The following is a 26,275-nucleotide window of genomic DNA, read 5'->3' as shown; positions in this document are numbered from 1 at the left end:
GTGGGTAGGAGCAGTGGAGGGAGCCCAGCCCTCCCAGGATCCTGTCTTCTCTCAGCCAGCCTCCCTTGCCATGGCAACACCCCAACTGAGGCCTGGGAATTACCCAGGATGTGAGTGTTAATTGCAGCCCATGATCCCTGTTCCATCCGCCCCCGACTCCCACCACCTTCCCGGTCCCGGGGCCTGTGAGATAACCCCCTGCACCCTATTTTTAGATCAGACACAGGGTCTGCAGCCCTCCTTAAGCTTTGTTTGCCTTTGGTCAGTCTGTCCATCTCCTCATAGCTCTGTGGCCGTGTGTCCCCGGTGGGGGGTGGTGAGGGGAGCGGAAGTTTCCAGATGAACCCAGGCCCTGTGGCCGCATCTCTGCTCCCCCAGCAGGCAGGCTCTGGGAAGCACTGGGTCAAGCGTTGGATCCTAACAGCACCCTCCGATTCTCCTCAGCCTGGACCTCCAGGGGGGAGTGGGGCAACAGGCGGCACACTGGCATAGGGAAAGTCATCTCTGCTGCACCTTTTCCTCAGAGGGCAGCTGAAGCCGGCTCCTCCCGCGGCAGGAAGTGGACATCTGGCCTTCTCTGACTTCTCCTTCCTCCCGGAAACTTTGGGGACTCGGATGAGACTGGCCTCGGCAGGACCTGGACCTGACCACGTGAGGCCAGAGGACGGACGCTGGAGCCTGGGGAATTGGCTGAGAACCAACACCGAACACTCCTGCTTCCCAACCACCAGGCCCAGGAGGGCCAGAGCCCTGGGCTGGCCAGGGTGGTCTGGGCAGCTGGTGTGTTGCGGCTTAGCTACTTACCAGTAGTAAATCACTTAGTTTCCCTCTTTCTTCCCCTCCACCAAGGTTTGTTGACATCCTCTCATTTACTCGGGGCATTTTGTTCTATAACTGGAGAAGGAGAGGGACTGTCTGTTGGGAGTGGCTCCAAGGAGAGAAGGAGTAAGGAGGGAACAGTGTCGTCCTCTCTGGCCCACATTCGAGGCCAGTGGTTAGATGGTGTAGTCACCAGCAGGACAGTCTCTTTGTCTAGAGGTCCTGGGGCCTAAGCCGTTGTGCTTCCTGGCCCTGGGGACCCCGGACCTCTGTGTTAGGGAAGATGCTGGTCTCCTCGCCTCTTGTTGTCCAAGGTCTGGGGCTCTGGGGGCAAAAGAAGTCCCCTTCACCTGGACATTAGCTTTCTCACCAGAGTTATAATTAGGATAGTAGGGCGGGGGGTGCGGACACTCCTTCAGGTAGCTTCACGGCTTCTGGCAAGTTCTAGAGCAAGAGCAGACAAACATGACAAGAGGGCCAGTGGTGGCTGCTGCAAACAGGCTGGCCTGGGAGCAAGGAAATCCCCCTCTGAGGGACTCACGGACACCCTGGAAGGTGGGCCAGTGGGGTGACTTCTCGAGGGGCTTTGGCTGATGACTCGATAGGGCAAGAACAGGAATTTTGAGTTTTTGTCAACATGATGTGGTTTTTCTGAATCCAGGAGCTGGCAGGGCCTGGCTACCTCTGTGCCTGGGGAAGCACAGGGATCTTGTGAGGAAACACTGGGATCACACACATCTGAGGGACCAGTCCGGTGCCTGGCCTGAGGTAAGGCTCTCAAATATTTCATTTCAACCACAAAGAAGTTCAGGTCCCTTGATTTATCCGGAAGAAGAATTCATCCAGAAGGGGGTAGAAGTGGGGACTAAGAGGTATGTAAGAGACCTTTTCTTCCAAAAGTAGGAGACCCAACTGAAGGCTCCACTAACTTCCGGTGTGGCCACAGAAAGTTGAGGTAAGTCACCTAACTTCTCTGGGTCTCCGTTTGTTCATCTATGAAATGAGGGAGCTGAGTGAGCTCGCCTCTGAGGGCTTCTCCACGCTCACCTGAAGGGGCCTCCTCAGCAGCAGGCCTTCCACTTCATCTGTGGGGAAACTGAGGCTCCAGAGGACAGGTCCCCTGGGCCTGCCTACCTCTACCCAGGTTTTCTGGTCAGAACTTTCTGGACAGGTACTGCGGGCTCTCAGGCCTGCAGTCTGGGAAGAGCAGAAGCCGTCCTCTCGGGGTTCGCTGCCTTGTCAGCGTCAGTGGTGAGACAGGGGAAATTGAGGACCACAGTGGCACATCTTAAATCAAAGCCCGGGCCATCAATCTCCTAGAACAGACTGAAATCAACAAGGTGGGTGGCGCGGACCGCCAATGGATGGACAGGCAAGAGATATTAAAAAACTGAAATCTCCAGCCCCCAAATCCCTTAACCAATTTCCAAACACCCCAGGGGCCTGCCTGCTGAGGAGAGGAAAGGACATGTTTAATATTAGAAACCTCCAGGAGGGCCTGGGGGCTCTATTTCGGGAAAACCCCTCTGGGGGTCTGGGGGCTTCTGAAGGCCCTCTCCTCCTGCCCTTCCCTGCAGGCACCCTCACTAGGCAGGATGACTGACTGTGGCCAGGCAGAGTGGGGAAGCGGGCGCGGCCAGACGGCTCACTCCAGTGTGTGCGCTGCTGCTCAGCAGCTCTGCAAACCCACACAAGCTGCTTAAACTCTTTGGCCCTCAATTTCCTCATCTGTAAAGTGGGAATGGGAATACCTCTTTCCAAGGGTTGTTTTGAAAGTTAAACAAAATAATCCACACAAAGCAAACAGCACAGTGCCCGGCAGGAGGTAAGACCTCAAACAACAGCCGTGAATATTAACCTTTCTATTATCACACAGATAAGCCCAGTCTGGCTACTGCTGCTTCTCACAGGCTTTTCTGCTCTTTTGCCATTTTATACCCTCTCCATCCCTCAAGCCTCAACTGCTGCCTCTTCCAGGAAGCCCTCCCTGAATAACTCACCAAGGTTCCATCCTCCTCTGAACTCCAAGTCTTGGGTACTTGATAACATTGGTCACAAAGGTTCTGTCCCACTTCATTGTCTGGGATCCTATTCCCCAAGCAAAGGCCTTTGCTTTTGTTTTCGGCCTCCTCTTCTCGCCTTCTCCCCTACCCATGTCACTTGCCACAGTACCGTGCACACAGTAGGTTGCTCATGAAACACGCACGCTTGTTATCGATTGGAACATTTCAGGAACCTGGAATCAGAATCCTGGTGTTCTTGAGAACAGGATTTATGTCTATTTTTAGAGTTTAAATATTCTTTAAAAAATTTCCAAATTCCACTCCATCTTTACATTACAACCCCACCAATCTTTTCATGTCAGCCAGACGTACATTTCCCTCCTTTCCACCCAAAATACACCAGAATTTGAAAAATGAGGCGCTGGATCTGAGAGTGTGAGATAGAGTCTAAACCTTGACTATTCTTGTCAGGCTGAAGTCTCAGGGAGGGATTAGCTCTGGGTGAAGGGGAAGGTTCTGATGGCTCAGCTCAGTGTTGTTAGAGGTTGGCTTTCTACAGAGGGACAAATGGAATTTTGAAACACAAAGTCCTTGCTTCTGGAAGGTCAGCACTCTTGTGAGCCATCCCGGAGCACTGTCACTCTGTGGGGGGCAGGATGGGAAACAGATCTAGTCACCTTGAAATCTGGTTGGAGGACCAGCACAGCCAACCTCCTGGCTGTGCTGGGTGGAGGTCAGATGGGGCAGAAGCAAGGCAGGAAAACACACCAGAGGTGATCTGGGATCACACTGGCTCACATCCTGGCTTGATGGGGATCCGCTGCCAGACTCTAGGTGGGTAGGTGGGTGGAGGAATTTATAGTTAAGAATTTGCAGTTTTCATCAAGACAAATGACCCTTGGTCTGGTGGGATCCTGGGGGTGGGGCGTGGGGGGACCCTTCCTACCATCCAGTTCTAGGTGGAGAGAGTTTCTTGATGGTCTGAGTCCCGAGTCCCCCAGAGAAGTACAAGGGCCCACATGATCCCCTCCTGGGTGAGTGAGTGATGGCTACCCCGAACACCCACCAGCGGATAACAGGAACAGCATGGTGCAATTATTAAGCATTTGCTGTGTGCCCGACTCTGTGCTGAGTACTTACATGCATCTTGCCATCTGGCCTTTCACAGCAGCCCCACGAGGTGAGGACCATCTTCAGGACCAGTCAATGGGCACCCCACCTTTCCCAGGCTGCCTGGAGTTTTCAAATCTTCCATGGCTCTGGTGCCAGTCGGGAGTGATGGAGAGACTATAGCTGGAAATCGGAGATCCAGATAGGCATACAGATGGAAGCTGACTGCCTTTCTGGGCCTCAGAAGATCATCGTTTGGGAAGTGCTGAGGAGCAGCAGGGGGTCGAACCCGCACAACCACCCACCCCTCTGCTGATGAGGAAACAGGCCTCCGTGGTGGCCTAATGCAGAGCTGGAATTCTCTGCCCTGATCTCCAGCCCTGGGGCCGCTGATCACGTGGTACTCTGCCTGCTGCCCGGGCTTCTCCATTCCCCTCGGAGAGGCCAGGGGTCTGTTTGTCTTGTCACCAATGAGTCCCTGGGGCCCGTGTAGGCCTGGCCTTCAGGAGATGCTCAGTCAATATTTGTGCAAAGAACGAAGGACGGAGGCGCTCAGTCTCCTGGTTCTGGCTGTGACGGCCTATCTCCCCTCCGAAAGGGCAACCGTGGCTGCATATTTCCACCTAGGAGTGCCCGCGGCAATCTGGTGGGAAGGGGGTGGGACTGTCCCCAGCAAATCCACCTAGTGGTGCCCCCACCCCCCCAAGCCACCCCTGAAATCTGCCCAAGAGGCACAACTGGAGCAGGGCAGATGATTCATTTCCACATCTGCGAGGTGAAGGTTGAGGGGAACGGGCTAGGGGTGTGTGTTGGAGGGTATTGGCTCGGAAAGGTGGATGACTCCCGTTCTGGGTTCTGGAGTCCTTCCGTGGTGCTGGCTGGGGACGGGGTAGAGGACATCTGGGCCCAGGGCCAGGTTGGGGCTCCAGCCGGACCCTGGGGGGCACGCAAGCCTGGGTGAGCGCCCTCAGTGGGCGGGCTGGGAGGGTGTGGGAAGAGGTGACGGCGGGCAGCCCCGGTCCTCGCCTGCCCACCTCCTGAGCCGCGGGGTGTGGGTGTGGCTCCCTCGGGGCGGGGGTACGGCGGGGGGGGTGGGATTGGCACGGGAGCCGGCCTACGGAAGGGGCGTCCGGAGCGCAGGAGGCTGGGGCAGCGCAGGGCGGCGCGGGGGAGCGGGAGGGCGTGCGCTGGAGGGGTGGGGAAGAGAAGGGGGCGGGCGGCCGCCGAGGGGCGGGCGGCTTCGGGGGGGTGGAGCCCGGACCGCAGCGCTCGCCGCTCGCTCGGCGCTATAGCCGCCGCCGCCGCTCCGGGCTTCGGTCGCAAGGCGGGCGGGCGGGCGCGCTCGGCGAGGCTCCTGCGGCTGCTACTCTCCTCCGGAGCCCGGGGGCTGCGGCGCGCTGGGTCCCGGCCCCTCGCCGGGTGCCCCTCGGGCCCTCGCGCCCCGGTCCCCAGTTCCGCGCCCTGCCCGGGAGAACGCTCTGCGCTGGCCGGGCCGCCCCGGGCTCGCGCCCCCGGGTCATGAAGAGGGGCCCGTGAGGGGCCCGCGGAGGCGGTGGAAGAGGAGGGAGGAGGGAGGCCGAAGAGGAGGGCGCGGAAGGCGGAGGATGCCGCCGCCGATGCCGCCGCCGCCGCCGCCGCCCGCCGGCCCCCGGCGAGCCTGACTCCAGACCTGAGGATGGAGCCGGCGCTGGGTGCTGCAGCGGCTCCCGGTGCGCCCCCCACCAGGTATCGGCCGGGCCCGGCGGGCCCCGGGAGGGCGGGAGCGGACCCTCGCCGCAGCAGCGGGAGGGGCGCGGGCGCGGTGGGAGACGCCCCTCCGCTCGAGGACAGTCGCCGCCGCCGGGTCGGGGGGAGGACGGCACTGCGTTGGGCGCAGGGAGGGCTCCCCGGGCCGGTGGCGGGTGAGCGCCGCGACCACCCCGGCTCTCCCCGCCCCCATTCGGCGAGGGCAGCAAACTTGAGAGGCGCGGCGGCCCGCTCCCCGCGGCTGCGGAGCGCACTCGGGGGGTGCCCGGGGCTCGCCGTCCCACAGCCTGCCGGGCTCGGGGCTGCTGAGGCTCCTCGAGACCCTGAGATCCCACGCCTGCACCAACTTTCCAAACCAGGGCTGCGCCGGGAGGCAGGGGGCTGCTCTGGGCTTCCTGCCCCTGGCTCGGCTCCGAACCCGCACCAGTCACTCTGCGATGAGCGGGATGGATGGTGCAGAGACCCCCCACGGGAAGGCAGAACCGCCTACCCTCCCGCTCTTCTCTGGGTAGGACCCCGGGAGCAGCCCCTCTCAGGCTGCGGGAACCCATTGCTTGCTTTCACAGTAATAGCCCTGAGTAGCCCTGGCGGGGATACTAGGGGTTAAAAGGTAAGACCTGAGGATTGCCCTAGGGTGGCACCCTGGCCTGATTTGCCGTGCCACATAGTGCTCCCTCCCCCCCATCCCAGGCCTGCGGGTTCCCAGGATTAGGTTCCTTACCTCTGGTGCAGGTTTCCTTCCGATGGACTTGAGCAGGTGGCTCCTAAGAAGGACTCTGGAGACCAGCATCTTTTGGAGGGCTGGTGGGGCAGGGAGCAGAGGGCACTTAGGATTAGGGGCAAGAGGCAGGCCCTCTGGCTGGGAAAGAAGCTGCTCTGGCAAGCCAAAGGAACGATGTATTAAGAGGCAAGCAGGTGGGGGCTAAGGTACCAGGTACCCGCCTTCAGGGCTTTCTGGATCCCTTGTTATGGGGCCGGTTGTCTTAGGCAGAGACCTTACCTGGACAGGCAGTTCCAAGGCTCCAGTCCTCAACAACTGGGGACACTCACAGGCATCACCATGACCCTGTTTCTTTTTCCAAGTGTTCTCACCGACATGACTCACACATTGGATTCACCAGGGAGGTATCAAGCCTCCAACCTGCTCCCTTACCCTCCCTCCTGGGTCTTCAGGGAACAGCTAGGGAAAGGAGGGGACGGATTTGCCCTTGGGCCTTAGGCACCCCCCCACCCCATCCCCAGCCTGGCCCTCCACTGTAGATTTTCATTTCCCTGCTATGTCTCTGTTGGGGGCAGGTGAGCTGTCCTAGGCCAGGCCAGGGTGGGGCCAATGGGGAGGAAGTCTCTGCTAAAGATCCGCCCCTCACCCTGCTGGGGCTTTGAAATCTTGGTCACGCCCCCACCCCCCCCCTCCTGGCACCCATACTTAACACAGCCTCCTCATGTCAAAGCAGAACACATTTCCCCCCTAAAATCTAAGTTTCCCTCTTTGCTAAATATTGCAATGCTTTTAGCCAGAGGTTTCCTCCTCTGCACTGGAAGTCAAGCTCCTCTTGCAGACAGCTTTCCTCCTCCGTGGCCTCTCAGCCACCTCTGCTATGTTCAGGCCCTAAGTAGGAAAGCTGCAGATCCCCCTTACCTCTTACCACCCCCCCCCCCCACCCAGGGTCCTAATTCCAGAGGAAGGGCAGCGATGCACTCCTGGTGCTGACGTAAGGGTCATGTTTGCTGGCTGCAGACAACAGAGGTGTACATTTGTGCTCCCCTGAGTCTGCAGAGGGGCCCAGAAGGCAGGTTCTCATGGATCTGGGGGCAACAAGCCTGTACCCCTCTGGGTTCCCCTTGCCCGCACCCCTGTCTCCTTCCCTTGCCCACTGTGGCTCTCTCTTTACTTTTCAAACTCACTCTGCATTGGTGCGGGGAGGGAGCATTTGATATTCATAATCTGGTTCAGAGAAGGTCCCGAAGCCCTGAGTCACTGTATGGTTTCCATGGAAACAGACTTGTTCTGAGGACTCGGTGTAGCGCGGCAGTGGTGGGGGAGAAGGGAAACATATAGTAAAATCGGGCTCCACAAGTGTGGCAGGAGTTGGGCCAACTCCCTTTGATAGGGGCAGGGAGAGGCTGGGCAAGGCTCTGGGGACCCTGCAGGAGGGTCTGCCTCTCCCCACCCTCTGTGGTCCCCACCCTGGGAGCTGCTCAGCTTTCCTTGCTGCTTTTGGCAGATTGCTGCTGCTCCCATGGGCCTCCTGGTGAGGTGTCCAGGCTCATCGCTGCCACCATGTGCCTCACTTTCCTCTTCTGTGAAATGGGGGGGAAAGCACACCTAGCTTTTGGGGGGCTGTGAAGGTCAAATCCACTGATAAGAAGAATGCATTCGTAATCATGGAGCCATGGCAGGTGTTCAGTAAGTGTCATTACTGCTAATTCAGGGGGTTGGAAGGAGCACCGCCTGTGTGGTCAGACCTGCGTCTCTCCTCTTGTGCAGGTGGTCTTGACCCAGGCAGGGCTGGCCTCTTGCTTCGGAAGAGCTCTCCCCAGCCGCCCCGTCTGGGAACCAGCCATCCATTCCTTCTTCCCACAAAGCATTTATTTAGGTTGCTGCGGGCCCGTCACCGTGCTAGGGAGGCCTGGCTCATGTTCAAACCCCACCTGTCTAGGAGCCTTGTGGGAACAAATTCTTCTAAGTCCAGATGGATGGGCAGCTTTCTGCCTCAGCCTCCTTGGGATCGGGCCAGAGGGAGAGGGACAGGACAGGTTCTGAGGATAGAAGGGTTTGGGGTGGGGAAGCTCTTCCTGATCCTGGAGACGCCTCTCCCTCCTGATGAAAGAGGGATCAGGAACTCTGCAGAAAGAAGAGACCCTACCCTCCTCCCCCCATCTCCCCAGGTGAGAACTTCGATTGCTGAAGGGTTCCCAGCACACTCCACGAGTCTGGACAGTTCGGAGCTCTAGCCGGACTCCCCAGCTCATGTGTCATTGCCCAGCCAGCTGGGAGAGGGGCCTGACCCCTTACGCTCTCAGCAGTGTCATCAGAGCCATGGCTTGGGGACATTGTGGGCACTAGGGATGGCTTATTCTGTCTCCCTCACCAGCCCTTCTCTGCCTGGCCACCCTCCTCTCCCTGGCCTGCAGACAACGCCTCGTCCTGTCTGAAGCTGGGCTTCAGCTCCGAGCTCCCTCCCTCACCCCCATCACTACCAGCTCTCCGAGAGCAGCAGAGATTCCTAGAGATGCTTCCGTGTCTCTCAGCCCTTCCTTCTCTCTTACAGACGGGAAAACCGGTTCAGGTTTGCTCCTAGGACCCACACCCAAGCTAGCCCTGGCTGCTCCCAGCTCCACCCCAGCCCTGGGGATGGCTTTTCCTCGCCCCTGGCTCTCCAGGTGGCCCCAGGTGCTGCCCAGCCCACACATCCACCCTCCTGGCCCCCCAAATAGCAGTTTCCTGCCAAGCTTCTCCCCCGCCCCGTCCCCCCCCTGCCCCAACCAGGTCTCTCTGGACCGCTTTGCTGTCCTCATTGGTGTTCACAACACCTTCCAATTTAATATCCTCTACAAATTTCATTAACGGACTGTTTACTCCCTCTCTCAGGATCATTAATGAAGATGTCAGATAAGATCTGACCCAGTGCTGGGTCTGGGCCGCCCTGCCCCCGCTCCCAGAATCTGTCCCGCAGCCCCTTCCGCCTGGGCACGCCTCCTCCACTCAGGACTCTTGGGACCTGCCCCCCTCCTGCTTCCGGCCCCATGACAAGTGCTGAGGGCCAAGTCTGTTTGAATTAATTTTGTAAGATTACTTGAGGCGCTGTATCAAATGCTTTGCTAAAAATCAAGATATATTACCCTGCCTGCATTTCCTTCATCTACCGGTCTTGTAATTCTATCAAGAAAGCTATCAAGTTTGTCAAGCATGATTTGTTCTTTATAAATCCCCATGGTGCCGCGTGGGGGCACAGAGTTCCCGCGTTTTCTAAATGTTTAGAGATTCCCTCTTTGTGTTTGCTCCTTGATTAGAGCTGGAAGGCTGTGAGCTGGGAATTGTGGGGAGGTGCGTCTCTTCCTCTGGGATGGGGACCGGGGCAAAGCTCCTCCCTTCTCCAGGTCTCTGCTGGGGGCAGTGAGTTTAGTGCCCACGGAGTACCTCGCAGCCTCTGCGGGCCCCAGCCTGGCTAGTGAGGGTGGGGGATGGACCCAGGGCTCAGGCTCGAGGGCTGGTTGTTTTCCCTCAGGGTTCTGCAGGCAGATGAGGAAGAGAGATAAGTCTGAAGCTAGCTTTCGGGAAGTATCATTAACTGAGTGATTGCCTTGGCGCTGTGCTCAGATCTCATTTGAGCCCCTCCCCTGCCCTGGGAGGTGGGTGTGGGCTCCCTCTCCGGTACCTGCGACTCCGGGGAGGTTAAGGCTGTCCAGGACCCAAGGTCTGGGTTTCTCACCTGCTGCTATGTTGCTCCTAACCACTCAAAGGCAGCAGTATAGAGTAGTCAGGAGACTAATTGGGGTGGTTCAGACAGAGGGTTTCAGGAGGTTGGAGGGGGAAGGAGGGAAGCCTTCAGGAAGAACCTGGGAGAGGTGAGGACCTCACACACTGTGCTCCGTGCTCCGTAGCCTGAGTCCAGTTCCCCTGCTAGGCACTTCTGAGCTATGGGAGTGAGTCACATCACTCTGTGAGCCTCTGTCACCTGTGTCATGGAGCCTGCTGTAGTCCTTAACTCCTGAGCTTGGAGAGACCGTCCAATAAAGTGGGGCATGAAAGGTATGTCACACAGTTCTAGGCCCTCAGCGAGCAGCCATTATGTCCTGTCCAGGTCCCTGTTGGTGTGGGGCAGGGACACTCATCCGATTTCTTGTGCCCAGTGGGTAGCTCTCCCTAACGCTTCTCGTCCAGGAGACAGCAGTGACAGGGTGAGCCACACCAGCATCCATGCACAGGGGCGTCCGTGCAAGCTGCTGTGGGCTGGTGGTCAGTTCTAGGCTTAGGGAGCAGGGAGACCTTATCCTGGTCTTGAGCCCAAACCCTAAATCCCATTCTAGACCATTTGAGGCCAGGTACAAATAAAGACGTTCTTTGGCATCCTCTTGGTTACATAGGATTTGGACGTTCCTGGGCTTTCTGGGCAAGAAACATACTCACGCTTCCCTCTCCTTGCCTAGCCAGACTGCTCTGGCTGCTGTCAGGTGTGATACTGCACCAGCCGTGTCCACACCCACCACCTCTTCCAAGCTTCGTGATAATCTTCCTTTTTGTCATTCAGCTGGGAGGGAGAGCCCCCTGGGAAGTGGTGAGGTGGCAGAGACTTGATGCCAGTCACGACTGGGGTCCTGTCTGGGTATCTGCTCCCGCAGCTCCCTCCATCCTGCGTGAGAGGCTCAGGTGAGCCTCTCCCATGCCCAGCTCGCCTCCCCAGGGTCCAGCTGGGGCGGAGGCTGGAGACTCCAGCACTGGGGTCAGAGGGCCCCCCTCCCACCCCTCCAACAGCAGCTGCTAATTAGCTCCTGCGGGAGGTTTCCCATCCTTGAAGCTGGGAGGATGGGTCAAAGCCCCGGTATCCAGGGGGTGGAGCCTTGGTACTATTCCGACTCCGGCTGTGGCTGCTGAGAAGGAGGGGGTGGTGAGGTTGGGGGGGTGTAGCGGGGGACAGGAAACCGGGGCCTTTCCGCCCAGAGTCGGGGCAGAAGGGTCCGCCTACCACAAGCCAGGCTGTGGTAGGACCAGCCGGAGGGAACCGGGTCCTTCTGACTCATCCCTCCTCCGTGAGGCGCCGGGCACACCGGGGCCTTGTGCCAGGAGGTCAGTCACTCTCCCCGCTGCTGGGGAAAACTTTCCTCTGGTCAGGCCAGGACCCCGCCAAGCCGCTGGGCCCACAGCAGGACCGCGGGGCAGTCTCTGTCCCTTGGACAGCAAGTGTCTCCAGCCACACGGGCCATGGCAGCTTTGGGGCAGGAGGCTGCGGCATCTGTTTTAACTTCCTTAAACATTTTCAGGCCATTACAGTTTGTCTGTAGCTTTGAGCGGCCCTTGAAAATCACACTCCTGGTTCGTTCTTACTGGGTCCCTGCTCTGGGCCCAGCACTGTGCTAACTTTTTGATGCTTTTTGGCTTTCTGTCTCACAACCCAAGTATTTGGAAGATACTGTGCCTGTCTTTCCCATTTCACAGAAGAGGACAACTGAGGTCTATGGAGTAAGTTAAGCACCTCGCTCAAGGTCTCGTAGCTATCAAGCAATAGCAGTGAGGTTCAAACCCAGGGCTGTCCAGCCCCACAGCTAGGGGGCCCAACCACCACCCAGTTATACCTGTGGGTAACTTTCCAAGGACGCTTGAGGCACCCATGGGGGTCTCTGATGTCATGATGTGTGGACATTAGAGAGATCTGCTCTGGAGATACCAGAGCTCCCAGGGGGCAGCCGAGTGTCTCTGCTGAGGGTGGGATTTGGTGGACACTTTCTGGAACCACGACTGTGAGAAATTGTCCCACTGAATGTGCCTGAAAGAATTACTGGTTCTACCTGCGGGATCTGTGGGTAGCTACGGAGCCCGAGGACTCTGAAGACTGTATACAAACACCATATTTGTGTTGGGCAAATTTTCTGGAGAAGGTCCGCAGGCCTCACACCGTTTCAACTTGTGGGGGTATCACCCTAAAGAGACGTTACCATTGCCTCCCATCACCCCTGGGACGGCCCAGACCACAGAGGCTGATTCTGGATCCCATGGGATCTCCTTCCCTGGAAGGTTGCACTGGCTGAATTATGTGCCGGCATACCGCTCACCTTGAAGGATGTTTGGAACACAGCCCCATGAAACTCATCCTCGGGCTTATTAGGTACGAGTTCTTGAGAATGGCAGGCTGTGCTCAGGACTCTCTCTAGCAGACCCCTCGGGAGAAATCTTGTGCTGGATTCAGTACCAGGAATGGCTGGGCATCTCTTGAGCTGATGTTGTAATTCTCATCTCATGGATCCTGTGAAACATGAAGTGACGTATTTCCCTTTTCCCATTGGCTGCCAGGCAACTCTGACCCAGCTGGGTTGCCTGGAAGTGCCTTGGCTCTTGTATGCTAACCTAGCTTCTGGTTCTTTCAGACTTCCATACCCTTGTTTTTCACTTGCCTCATTTCACGACCTCACTTTAAGGAAGAAAAAAAACCCTTGCTGATTTACATGTTTTAGCCTTAACTAAACAAACATCTCTGGTGGGTCAGCCTTGGCTACTGCTAGCTACCGCAGACCCAGGGATTAAGCACTTCCTTTCTGCAGTCTCTCCCAGAGACTTGTTTGCCAACTCCTTCCTCCCCGTCCTGTGCCCCCTGCCCCTTGCTCCAGTTCCTGGGGCTCCGGAGAGCCCCGGGGCTGCTGGCTGCTGGCCCCGAAGGCTGGTTGGAAATCTCATGTTCAGGAACTTGATTCTTTACCCTCCCTATCTCCACAGAGCTCTACAAGCTGTTTTAGGGAAGAAAAAGTGGGGGAGGGGCGTCATTTCCCCAACTCAGGCTTTTGCTCCTCCCGGCAGTCCCTGTCCCCTGGGAGGTCTCCCTCTTTTTCAGCTCCTGACCTGTGTCTCTCAGCAGCACCCGCTGACTGCCATCCTTTGTGGCCTGCCTGAGCAGACAGAGCCCAGTTCTGGCTGGAAGGTAGTGACTTTGACCCTGGCGCCTTGGAGGTGGGGGAGGGGAGAGCCGGCTGGCAGTGCCCTGGGGTACAGAATTGGAGGCACAGTGAGTTGCCAGTGTGATTTCGGTGCCCCACCCCTCCAGGTCTTGCATGGGGCGGCCTTGCTCTCTCCCAGAAAGTTAGTAAACTCAGACAGAACTGAGAGGCTCAGTGTGAACTGCTTTCCTCCCACTGCAGTCTCCTGGCCCCTCCTGCTGGGGCAGCTGGGGTTACCAGAATAGTGGTTGTATATGAATGTATATAAATACTCCCCCTCGCATGCATCCTCTTTTTAAAAACAAGAAGTAGTAACCTACTATTGCACGTGTGGTTTCTGGCTCTGGCTTTTTTATCTTGGGCCATGGCCTCGCATTCCGTGTATACAAATCCGTGGAGGCTTCTCTGATATGGTCAGTTGAAAAGAAAACCTTAGGGCAGGGGAGAATACTGCTGTTAAAGGGGTTGAAGCCTCTGCAGTGCCCATGGGTGGGCTTTAGGGGGGGTCCACAAACCCTCTGACTGTGTATGTAAAGTTGTGGATACAAAGGAATCTTCTGGAAAGCGCGACTGTATCTTTCCACGTGGCCTGTGGCCCCCAAAAGGCAAAAGCCACAGCTCTGGCTTAGATGCGGTTTTACAGAGTAGAAGGGGGACAGGGGTTAACCCAGCAGAGGGTGGGGAGCCCCTTGGCTCTTAGGCCCCCTGGGGGCTGCCTGGCTGGGGCTGAGGGGATGGGGTCCAGCTGCCAGCCCTGATACAGTTTTTGGAAGATGAACTGGGACTTTCCTGCTCCCAGAGGAGCATCCCCCTGCCAGCAGGGGGGTTCTGACCCTGCAAATGGAGCATGGGGCCTTCCTGGGATCAGAGAACCCTAGTAGTCAGAGCTTGGAGACCCTGAGCCTGGATCTGTGGAAATACAGAAGCCAGAGAGGGGCCAGGGGATGAGTCCAAGGTCACCCAGCCAGGGGATGCAGAGGTGTTCCTGCCTGTGATCTTGAGCTCAGTGATCCTTCCCTTGCTAGAGAGGAATGAAACTGGTAAGAGAGGCCCTCTGGATGAAGTGGGGCTGCCCATTGATGCTTGCCTCTTGGTGTGTGGGTGAAGAAGAGAGCATGCACAGAGCAGAGGCCACAGCTCGGGTGGGGGTGTCATCGCACTTCACGGCATCCTGCAACATCACCTTTCTTGGCTTGAATCCTCACCAGAGGCCCCAGGTAGCATTGGCCGCCAGGAATTCTGAACCCAGCGAAGAACGCAGGGCCAGAAAGCTGTACTACAGGATGTGACCACTAGAGGGCAGCGGGCAAGCCGCTGCGGTGGCCCAGCGGCGGGAAGCTCCCGGGCTGGGAGAGGAGCGGAAGGAAGGGAAGGCACCGAGCAGAGGCCGGCGTGGCAGAGGTCTGGGCACCGCAGCCAGGGAGAATGTCTAACCGTCAGAGTCAATGAGATCTGTTCTCACGTGCTTACTCGAGACACCGGGCGGACGAGACATTTAATGATAATAATAGCAATGTACATTCATTGAGTACTTACTTTGTGCCGGGCACTGGGTTAATTAGTCCTCACAACAGCCTTGTTAAACGGATCCCCCCTTTCCTGGTGAGAGAACAGAGGCACGGAGAGATTCAGAAATCTGGTCATCAGTGGGGCTCGTGCCAGAGCCCATGTCCTAAGCACGCGGCTGTGCTGCGTTCTATGCCTGGCATTGACTAAATGCTTTAATTCTTTCAATTCTTGCAACTGCTCTATGGTTGTACCCACTTTATGGGTAGGGAAACTGTGGTGCAGAGACTGCTAGTGAATCCAGGTCCGCACACCTGCTCAGTGATATCCAGGTGGGTGTGGTTCCGTGGCTTGAGCCCTGAGCTACGAATTCCAGTTCCCCATTGGAGAGCTGTTTTTCCCTCCCACCCTGTGCCCTAATCTGAAGGTGGCTGGTACAGAAACCTGAGTTTTCCCCTGGGACTTCACTGAATCCCCGGCTTCCAACACAAGTTACAGATTCTGAGCTCCTGTGACTAAGGCTTGCCTGGATTTTGACTACCTAGAGGTGGAGGAAGGTCTTGCCAAAGGCTGCTCAGAGCCCAGGGAGGGGCTGTGGGGCTCGCAGTCTGGCTTGGAGGACAAGGGCATTGAAGAGTTCCTTGCAGTGGCCAGAGCTCCCCTGGGAACAGCGGGACCTGGCCCTGGGGCCTCTGGTTTCCAGGGCAGATGCCTCCAGCATACCAAGGAAGCTTGGCCAGTCCTAAGCCCGGCTCCGCCAGGCTGGCAGGAGAGCAGGGGCATTTCTAGGAGGGTCTGACTTTCTTCATCTTCCTGTTCCCATGCCCTCACTTTGCCCTCCTGGGAGGCAGGGGGATGGCCTGAGGCTAAGCCTTTGAACACATTGCCCTTGCTCAGGCTATACCTTGTGGACCCGAGCCCCACTTTCTTAGGGATTTAGAATGAGATCCTTCATTTACTCCTGATTTATTAGCCAAGGCAGCGGTTTCTCATCTTGGCCTTAAATTTCTCTGGGCTGGGGTGGGAAGAGGTGGTAGGGAGGCTCCCCTTGGTGGGTGAATTCTGGTGGTACCAGAACCTTTGAGTAAAGTGAAATCTCCCCCAGCCTTCTGTTTCCTGTCTTGGTGGGGACCAAAAGGGATTAAATGTAGTGGGTCAAGGAGGAGGATTTGAGCATGGGCTCCAGAGAACACTGCCTGGGCAGGATTTCTGGCTCTGGCCCATTACTAGGAGTGTGAGCTGGGGAAATTAATCTGTAAAATGGGGATATGAGGACATCAACCACAAGGCTTGGTGTGAGGGCGAGAGGCATTTTTCACTCCCACCCTGTGCCCTAACCTGTGATCCCTTCTGGGATAAACATCGTGAATACCCAGTAAGTGCTTCCCTCATGTTCTCCCCCATCTATAATGCCTAGAACAGTGCCTGGATCTTGCTGGATAGCTGACAGATCTTTATGAATAAGTACAAAAAGAGTCCATCCTAGAGATGTGTATTAGGACATTGCAACTGTGGACTCTTACTCAAATAACTTAAAAGTATTATCTGTACGATTATTAATGGTATTCCCTACCTGTTCTTTAGAGGCATCTGTCTTGGGACACTTAGGCAGGGATCGGCCCGCATTTCGCAGGAGAATCTAATCTAATGCAAGGAGGCAGTTTTCTCTGGGTACTTCAGCGAACCCTGTTGATGGAGTCAGCGTTCTCTGCAGCCCTGTGGTGAGGTGGGGGTGGGATGGGCTGGAGTCAGGGCTGTGGTTTTCTGTGATCACACTGGAGGTTCCCAAGAGTCTAGGTTGTGTTCTTCCCATAGTTACTGCCACCTGGTGATGTGGTACTCTTCCCTGTAGGTACTGAGCACAGGCTCAAACTTAAAATTGGACTCTTAAGCCCCAGAGCCTAAGCCCTTAAGCCCCAGAGCTGGCCCGCTGTCCTCTCAGCTCAGCCTCTGCGCCCCTCCTGGAGGCAGCCAGACTGTTTCAGCTCTGTTTCTTCTCCGCTAAGCTGATGGCAAAGGGGCCAGAGCACTGGCCTAAGAGTCTGATGCAGATGGATTTGAGTCTCTGCTATTCCTTATTTGCTTCTGCACATTTGCTTAGTCTTTGAGCCTCAGTTTCTCCACCTAAACAAGGGAAGACCCTGACCTCCCAGAGGGGGCTGTAAGGAATTGGCTGAACCAGGCAGCAGGGCAGGTTTGGGAACTGAGGATCTACGAACCCCTCGCTGAAAGGAGCTGTGCCAAATAGCGGGATGTGGGAAGAATATTCACAAAGCACAAGTTCAGCCCCTCCCCACCCCTGGCCATGAACGTTGATCCACAAGACTTTGATCAACAAGACCAGACAGCAAAGGAAAGGATCTCTAAGTGTTATATTACAGATCATCTGTACCCTTGCAGTGCCCAGTCTCTCTCTGGCTGATTTATACATCGGCTGGGGACATCAGCTGGATGAAGGCCAGGTGTGTATAAGCTGGAGAAACAAGGTCAGGTCTCCTCAGAGGGAAAGTGTGGGCTCTGGGGAACCTGTGAGATGTGTGTTAAACCAGGCACGTGAGCTCAGGCAGGTCACCCCACTCTCTGTGTCTCAGCTTCCTCGCCTGTGAAATGGAGCTAATCCTGGCTTCCCCGTGATGCTCCCGTGCGGAATAAAATGCGCGAATGCAGGTAAAGGGCTTTGGAAGTATTCGACGGATGCTAACTGAAGTAATGCCACAGTCTTGGGTTCGTACTTAGAATCCGCGAACAGCATCCAGGTCGGGAACGCTCCCTGGTCCACTTATGCTTTGAGTTTTAGGTAGTTGTTCTCGTCTCCGGTGTGGTTGGAAGAAGAACCTCCCTCCTTGGCTGTCCCTTCTGCGTGGTTCTCGGTGTCTGGGCTGTCCGGACGGAGCTGTCATTTCCACCTGGAGGTCTGGGGTGAGCACCCCCTGCCTTGGTGATTTCTACCAAACCTCTCTTGGGGAGTCACTGAAAAAGTCAAATTTTGAAGGGTCGGGCTGGTCTATTGATTTAAAACACAGAACCAGTCGGGACTGTGCTCCGGCCTAGTTTTCTGGAATAACCTTGACTCTGATGCTGTTCCACGGTTCGGTGCTGAGCCCTGTGTCTGGTCACCAGAGCTGAACACAGCTAGGGAGGCCCCAGGTTATTTGTGGTCAGTGGATTTCTTTGCAACTCCCCTGGACGGTGTCTGTGAGGGGTCGTCCCCGGGGTGATTGCCTGTTTTGGATTCCCACTCTTGGTTAGCTGAGGGTGTAAGCTTGCCAGCTCCCTGCCCACTGGGTCCTGGTGTGAGGGTCTTGGACCTGCCAGGAAGGGATGGGTAAGGGGTGGGGGAGGTGGATAGAAGGCTCAGGAGTCAGGAGGCTAGATCCCAGGGGATAAAATGTGTCCCTGGCATAGCTGGAGCCCTGAATCAGTCGGGAGATCTGGGAGAGCAGCTGGGGCCCTTGTCGTCCAGCACTGGGGGCCAGTCTGTGGGGCACAGGGTGTAAGAGAGAAGGGGTGGGGGAAGGGCGATGTTGCAGACCAACCCTCCCCACTTCCCCCCTCACCTGGAACCTTTCCCCTCCCTCTCTCTCTACAGTCTGTTGGCCACAGGGCTGCTGCACAGGTTGGGACTGCCGGCTAGGCCAGGAGACCTGGCAGCTGCGGACTCTCTAGCTTGGAGCAGCCCTTCTTTGGTGAGTCGGGGAGCCCTTCCTGCATTCGCTCTGGGAGCAGCCCCAGCCTTCCCTTGGGGCCTGGTAGCTGAGACAGCCTCTCTATGGCGCAACTTCCGATGCTCCGACTGGCCCCTTGCTCTGGACATTTGGCACGTCCTTCATTTTCCCTGCTCTCCTGGCCACGGCCCCCCCCCCCCCCCCCCCCCCCCCCCCCCGCCCAGGGCCCACCCTTGCTTTCTCTCCATTCTTTGAGATGCCCCTTTTCTTCCACCCCGTCCTCTTCTCCATCCTGCCTGGTTCTCTGGCGCCATTGCTGGGTCCCAGTGGGGTCTCTGAGTGCCCCCTGTGGGCAGAGGGCTGAGAGCCTAATGGTGGAGGCCCTTGAGGACTGGCTGGGATGGGGGTCCCTGAGGAGCCCGTTCAACCTGCTGTCAGTGGGGGTCATCTGCCCCACGCCTGGACCTCTTGCCCCAGTGGCCAGGAGCAAACCTGGAGGGTGCTGGGGCCTGGGAAAGGATGCTTTGCAGCAGCCCCTGGACCTTTCTCTGGGCGGGTTGACTCTCACTGGCCCTGGGAGTCTCGGGGGTCCTCATCTGGGTACACTGGGCACCGGCACACCTAAGCTGGGAGGTGGGCTTGATGAGTTGTCCCCCTCTCCTGGCCCAGTGGGTACAGGTGAACAGATCCTCGTGGTGTGTCTCTGACATAAGCACTTTTTTCCTTCTAGGGGTGGTGGGGGGGGAATGGAGGAAAGATGACCACATGGGGAGCCCGGTGCTTGCTTGTGGGGGTGAGAGTTGTAGGTGGGCCCCAGAGGAGCTGGTAGAGGTGACAGGCAGTGGCAGGGGAATGGCTAGAAGCAGGGACTGGTGGGCCGCTGAGTGTGTGAGCTGGGGAAGATAGCTTCTTGCACAGTGGGGCCCACTAAGGAACTCCAGGTTGACGGTGGGAGTCCCCTGCAGCATTCGTTAAACTCTGCATGTGGGAAGTCAATTTGTACGGTCCCCAGAAGCTCCCAAGATTCCCTAGAGAATGTAAAAATCTAGTCTAGAAACTGCTCAGTCCTTAGGCGCATGCGTGAGCATCTGGCAGGGACTCGCGTAGGTCCGGGGACCCTACGGAGACCAGCCTGTCCAAAAGAGCAGGCCAGGGCCCCTGGTCTGGTGATGCACCTGGCACAGCCAGCTCCCTGACGGATGCCCACCTTTGCCCGCAGACCTCGCATGGTGGAGAAGCAGCCCCATGAAGGTGCCCAGCCATGCAATGTTCCTGGAAGGCCGTCCTCCTCCTTGCCCTGGCCTCAATCGCCATTCAGTACACGGCCATCCGCACCTTCACCGCCAAGTCCTTCCACACCTGCCCGGGGCTGGCGGAGGCGGGGCTGGCCGAGCGGCTGTGCGAGGAGGGCCCCACCTTCGCCTACAACCTCTCCCGCAAGACCCACATCCTCATCCTGGCCACCACGCGCAGCGGCTCCTCCTTCGTGGGCCAGCTCTTCAACCAGCACCTGGACGTCTTCTACCTGTTCGAGCCCCTCTACCACGTCCAAAACACGCTCATCCCCCGCTTCACCCAGGGCAAGAGCCCCGCGGACCGGCGCGTCATGCTGGGCGCCAGCCGCGACCTCCTGAGGAGCCTCTATGACTGTGACCTCTACTTCCTGGAGAACTACATCAAGCCGCCGCCCGTCAACCACACCACCGACAGGATCTTCCGCCGCGGGGCCAGCAGGGTGCTGTGCTCCCGCCCCGTGTGCGACCCCCCCGGGTCCCCCGACCTAGTGCTGGAGGAGGGGGACTGCGTGCGCAAGTGCGGCCTGTTGAACTTGACGGTGGCCGCCGAGGCCTGTCGTGAGCGCAGCCACGTGGCCATCAAGACGGTGCGGGTGCCCGAGGTGAATGACCTTCGGGCCCTGGTTGAAGACCCTCGGTTAAACCTCAAGGTCATCCAGCTGGTCCGAGACCCGCGTGGCATCCTGGCCTCCCGCAGCGAGACGTTCCGCGACACTTACCGCCTCTGGCGGCTCTGGTATGGCACGGGGAGGAAGCCCTACAACCTGGATGTGACGCAGCTGACCACGGTGTGCGAGGACTTCTCCAACTCCGTGTCCACTGGCCTCATGCGGCCCGCGTGGCTCAAGGGCAAGTACATGTTGGTGCGCTACGAGGACCTGGCCAGGAACCCCATGAAGAAGACCGAGGAGATCTACGGTTTCCTGGGGATCCCCCTGGACAGCCATGTGGCCCGCTGGATCCAGAATAACACGCGGGGCGACCCCACCTTGGGCAAGCACAAATACGGCACCGTCCGAAACTCGGCGGCCACGGCCGAGAAGTGGCGCTTCCGCCTCTCCTACGACATTGTGGCCTTTGCCCAGAACGCCTGCCAGCGGGTGCTGGCGCAGCTGGGCTACAAGATGGCCATGTCGGAGGAGGAGCTCAAGAACCCCTCCGTCAGTCTGGTGGAGGAGCGAGACTTCCGCCCTTTCTCGTGACGAGGGCTGCGTGGGCGGGGGTGAGGGGCACATGGTGTCGGTTTTGATAAAATGGACCGTTTTTAACTGTTGCCTTATTTCCCCCTCCCTCTTCCGCCCTGTCTTTATGTCCTTCCCACCGCCCCACCCCCACCCCCACCGGCCCCGCCCACCCTCCACTCCTTCTGCCTCTTTTTGTCTCTGAAATTTGCACTATGTCTTGGACAGGAATCACTGGGGCAGAGGGGGCGTGAAGCGGGGTAGAGCCCCCAGCCCACCCCCATTCAGACACACGGCTGTTGGGTCTCTGCGTGGATGGTGACAATGTTTACAAGCACCACACTCACACATTCACATACGCACACATGCACACACACGGGCGCCCAAGAGGAGAGCTATCCCCAAACCGCGGAACTTCTGCAGCATTTCCAGTGGCCCAGTAGTTGGGGTCAGGTAGTTTTGCACTGTCTTACTTCCACAAGGTAAGAGGGTAAAAACAAAAAGGCCACCTCTCTCTAATTTATGAATGGTGTCTAATCCCTCCCCATCCTGCTTCTGTCCCCAAGGCCCTCTGCCCCACCCTGGAGCAGAGAACAGTCTGCACCCACTCCCCCTCCCCAGCCTGCCCTTGCCTGCCCCTGAGCAGGTTTTTACTGTGAGGTGAATGTGGACCTTGTTTATTTTTTCCAGTCTGTGGCGATGCTGTCTGTCTGTCTGTCTGAGTCTTGTGGCTGCCCCCGGGACCAGTGACGGCTGATAAATCTTATGGGTTTCTGATTGATCTCGGGGTTCATCTGTAATATTTCTTTGTGCCAAAAGAAAAAAAAAGTGGATCAGTTTGCTAAATGAACGTTGAAATGCTTTATCTGTGTTTTCTGTAAATAAAAGAGTGCAATAATATCTAGGCGTGACTGTGGGACATTCTGAAGGGGTGGCCTGGGTGGGGCCAAGCAGTTCTGGTTTGGGGGAGAGAGAGAAGGAGGTGGAGGTGGGGGTTCAGCGGCCAGTCTCTGGCTTTCAGAACTAGTGGCACTCAATCACTGTCACAACACTCAGCTCAGTGGTTCATTTGCACTCAGTTAGTGAGACCAGGCCCCTTAGAGCCAGGGGTGATGTTCAAAATATGTAACAAGTGGCGTGGCTTGCTGACATGATGTCCAGAGGTCAGGGTGAAGTCCTGGTGGGCCCTTCCTGTGCCAGGTGTTGCAACACCTTTTATTGCTGGGTCTGGGGCCTGGATGGCTGGGAAGGGGGCCCATTCCCGGGGTGGGGTGGCTCAGGGCAATGGCTGCTGGTCAGCTGGCCTGGAGGTATTTCCGTGTTGTAACCACTAGTGCAGGTGGGATATCAGCTGTGCGTACTTCCCTTCCCATCCTTGGCAGTGTAGCAGCTTCCTCCAAGGGAGCAACTTCCCCGGCTATTTCAGGAAAACAGCTGGCCCTGGGAGTAGAGGTCACAGCCCTGTTGTCCTGGGACAATGAGAGTCCCTCGGATCAAGCAGTCCCGAGGGGTCCTGGGCTTCCTGAGGAAACTCACTCCTGGGCTATATTCTATGAGTCAGGAGGATATGGATTTAGTGGCCATAGCAGATAAGTCAGATAAAGCTTCATCGAGACAGGCTATGTTGTTTCGTCCTCGTTTAACAGCGTGTGCTGGCTTAAGCCGGGTTCGGTGGCCCCGGGGTTGTGTGTCCAGACAGGAGGGGCCCGGGCTCTTTCCATCTTGTTGCTGTTCCATTATTCTGAGGTGTTGGCCTTTGCCTATGTTGTCCAAGATGGCTCACTAGGCAATGGGAAGGAGGAAAACGAAGGAGGGCACAGCTCTGCCATTTGTGATAGACGTCACTTCCACTCATGTCTCATTGGCTAGGACCCGGTCAGCAGGACTGCACATAACCCCAAGGGAGGCTGGGAAATGTAGTCCACTATCTGGGTGGCCATGACTTCTCAGGGGGCCCCATGAGTCAAAGGCTTATCTCCCTGGACTTAAGATTTCCTCTCTGCAAAAGGGAGTCAGTGTGATTTACACCCCTGCGCGTCAACTACAGTTTGGGAAGGTCTGTCAGGACTGGTGGGCGGGACCTGGTGCCCTTTTCTCACCCCCTGGTTCACCTCTCTTCTCCAACATGTGGTGAGTGAGGCAACCTATAAATTCGTTTCCTGGCATCAGTACTCAGGGATTGCTCCCTCAGCTCCCTGCCCCGCCGGCTGCTCCCCTGGTGAAGACTTCCAGTGGAGGTCACACAGCAGGTCAGTTCTTCCCCTGTTACAGTAAATGGTACTGTGGTACTTTTTTCCCAGGGAGGTCTCTGCTCTTTACTTGCCCACTGCCCTGTCTTGGACCGTCCTGGAGATGGGACACTTCTCTCCTCTGGGTGGGTGGCTTCGTGGTGGAACTGGGAGACACTGGAGCTATTGGCCCCCTAACTGCCATGACAGATGGCGTTAATGACATAGACTGGGGCCTTAGAGGCAACTCCTATTCAGGGATAGGATCACTCATTCACGTATTTCTGACTCTTCTGTGTGCAGACCCTGGGGTTATGGATACTCCTTCAAGAAAGACTGTCTCGTGGGAGGCAAACAGATAAAAAGATGGGTACAGCACTGGTGAGGCACATGCCCCCAGGTGTGTGCCAAACAGACAGGGCTGGGTCCTATAGGAATTTGGTCCTAGAAACCACAAGGCCACTGTAATAAGGCACAGGCTTTTTCCTAGGCCTCACGGTGTCATTTGACGTGTCTTTGGTCTTAGAGGCTTAGAGAAGTCAGGGAGGGCTTCTTTGAGGTGGTGCTGCCTGAAACCAGTCTTGGAGAGGCAGGCACTGGCCCTACCCTGGGTGTGGGAAGATTGCCTTCTCCTGAGAGGGGAGCAGGTGCCAAGGCACAGAGGTGAGAAAGTGTAAGGCATTTATAGCAGCAGGGGCTGCGGGCAGGAACAGGGGTGGGGGGAGACTGTGTTCCACATTCTGTTCTCAGCTGCTCAAGGTCGGAAAGTCCCATTTTACTGGCTCACCCAGGGCAGATCCCCCTTCAAGGGATTTATTTGTGATGATCAGCTACACTAGGACCAAACTCCTACTAGACTCCAAGACTCCCGTCCTCTTGGAGGCTCTGTGTGTCTTGGCTCCCCGACCCGCAGCTTTACCCACACGTGCTCTTCTCTACTCTTTACTCTCTCGCCGTCCTCTTCCTTTCAGTTCCTTGAACACGCTGAGAGACTGCTGTGGTTAGAGTCCCCAGTTTGTTCATACCCAACTCTGGGCTTAGCCCCGTGCCCTGCTTTGGCCAATGAGACAACAGCAGATGCGGTGGGTGCGGAGACGCGAAACGTACCTTTGGAAGTGGTCCTTTTTGGCTGCCTGGTAGCAGCCTTTCGCTGCATGTGAAGGAAGCCCAGCAGAGCTTGCAGATCACAAAATGAAGAGCTGAAGCTCCCCAGGCAAGGTCCGTCAGTGCTTCCCTGGCTTGGCAACTGCTTTAGACACAGGAGTGAGTCCTAGCCAAGATCAGCCACAGTATGACCTGAATTGTTGGAACTGCCTGGCGGTTCTCAGCCCAAATTTCTGACCCACTAAATGGTGGGTTAAAAAGAACAAAAAGTGGTTGTTGTTTTAAGCCACTGCGTTTTGGAGTGACTTGTTATACAACAAAGGCTAATGTCATTCTCTGTCCCATGGGGGTGTTAGCCGCGACCAGACCGCTCCTTATGCCTGGGTCAGTCTTACTCCCCTCTTTACCCAATTAATATCCACTCATCCTTTGGATCTCAGCTTAATTATCAAAATTTCCTTGGTTTTACCAGATTAGTCCTGTTGTCCCGAGTATAGCCCCATGTATAACTGATTCTGTATCTCATATTTGTATATCCTGTTTATAGCCCTAATGGCCCTGTGTACGTATCCTTTATAGTATTTACTACAGTTGTAATCACACCTTTTATTAGAGGATCTGGCACATAGTAGTTGTTGAATAAACCTGCGTTGAATGGATACAAGAGTGAATGAAGCCGGTAATCCCCACTTGCTCACTTTCTTGGGACCTTCATGAAGAAGTGGGCACATCCTCTTAGGGATCAGGATGAAACCTGAGGCAGCTCATGCCCTCTCAGGCTGTTCTGAAAAGTTATCAGGAGTGGAAGGGTTCCTGGGAGGCTCGGTGGGTTAGGTGTCAACTCCTGATTTCTGCTCAGGTGGCATGAGATCGAGCCCCGCGTTGGGCTCCAGCCTGTTTGAGATTCTCTCTCTCCCCCCTCCCCCACACAAAAAGGAAACTTGGGGACCCTGCGTGGCTCAGTCATTAAGTGTCTGCCTTCAGCTCAGGTCATGATCCCAGGGTCCTGAGATTGAGCTCCCTGCTTGGCAGGAAGCCTGCTTCTCCCTCTCCCACTCCCTCTGCTTGTGTTCCCTCTCTCACTGTGTCTCTCTCAGTCAAATAAATTTAAAAAGAAAGAAAGAAAGAAAGAAAGAAAACTTAATGGGGGATTGGGCTGAATTTTGTCCCAGGACTCAATGTCCACCATTTCTCCCCTGCCTCACCCCAACCATGGTCAACAATTCTTTCTAATTCTGCTTAGACTTCCTGTTTCTTTGCTGCTATGTCTCACCTGCCTGGCTGCCTGTTACAATTTCCAAGGTAAATGCTCTGCAGAATACCATTGAACAAACACGTGTGTAGAATTTTACAGTTTACAAAGCATACTTCCCTTCCTATTAGTCACACCTCTATAGCGGCTGTTTCCTGCTGACACAGAGGCACCTCTTCCTAGCCAGGAAACAGTGGTCAGAGCACCACGTAGGCAAGACTGGCCCTGCCCACTTCTTCTCTGTGTAGCGCTTTGATGGCTCAGAACCTAAGGAGTTACTTCCTGGTCTTGTCCCCACACCTGGGGCCTGTCCTGTTGATTCTTGTCATCGCAGGTTTCCTCTGTTTGTGTGTTCCCACCTGCTCCCTCGGTTCTCTTCTCGCCAGCAGCACTCCAGCTTTTCTGTCCCACTTCCCTGGTGCTCTTGGGAGCTCTCTGGCTCCACTTCTCATCATCCCAGAGGATCCTGTCTGGGACAAAGCTCAGTGCCACCCTGGGGAAGAATTTCCCCCTGCTGGATGCTTCTCCTTGTTGGGAAGGAAAAGATATGGGAGAAGCAGCTTCACAGACCTATTGAGAACACACATGCTTTCCTGTTTCCTGAGGGTGGGGTAACAGGTTGGAATCAGATCCTCACATCCTCACAGGCAGGTGGCCAAGGCCGGGACCCATCAGGGAGTCTGGCTGAAGCTGTGGGCTGAATGGTCACTGGGGTGGGC

General features: G+C 56.5%; 1 protein-coding gene across 4 annotated transcripts; it reads left to right on the top strand.

Annotated features, from left to right (window-relative positions):
• Positions 1 to 5,172: 5,172 nt before the first annotated feature.
• On the top strand, positions 5,173 to 21,872 carry CHST1 (carbohydrate sulfotransferase 1). Of its 4 annotated transcripts, none has more exons than XM_032358054.1 (4): positions 5,173 to 5,657; positions 17,629 to 17,750; positions 18,421 to 18,517; positions 19,716 to 21,872. In XM_032358054.1, the coding sequence occupies exon 4, from the start codon at positions 19,758 to 19,760 to the stop codon at positions 20,991 to 20,993; it is 1,236 nt and encodes a 411-aa protein (XP_032213945.1). In that variant the 5' UTR covers positions 5,173 to 5,657; positions 17,629 to 17,750; positions 18,421 to 18,517; positions 19,716 to 19,757; the 3' UTR covers positions 20,994 to 21,872. The 4 variants fall into 4 exon arrangements, with proteins under 4 accessions (XP_032213945.1, XP_032213946.1, XP_032213947.1 ...); XM_032358055.1 differs by having other exon boundaries at positions 17,623 to 17,750; XM_032358052.1 differs by lacking the exon at positions 5,173 to 5,657 and adding an exon at positions 12,813 to 16,159 and having other exon boundaries at positions 16,212 to 17,750.
• Positions 21,873 to 26,275: the final 4,403 nt, after the last annotated feature.

Source organism: Mustela erminea, chromosome 9 (genome assembly GCF_009829155.1).
Source record: "Mustela erminea isolate mMusErm1 chromosome 9, mMusErm1.Pri, whole genome shotgun sequence".
NCBI classification, from domain to species: Eukaryota; Metazoa; Chordata; class Mammalia; order Carnivora; family Mustelidae; genus Mustela; species Mustela erminea.
Note: the sequence above shows the minus strand (reverse complement) of the source record. Positions and strands in the feature narration are given on the sequence as shown.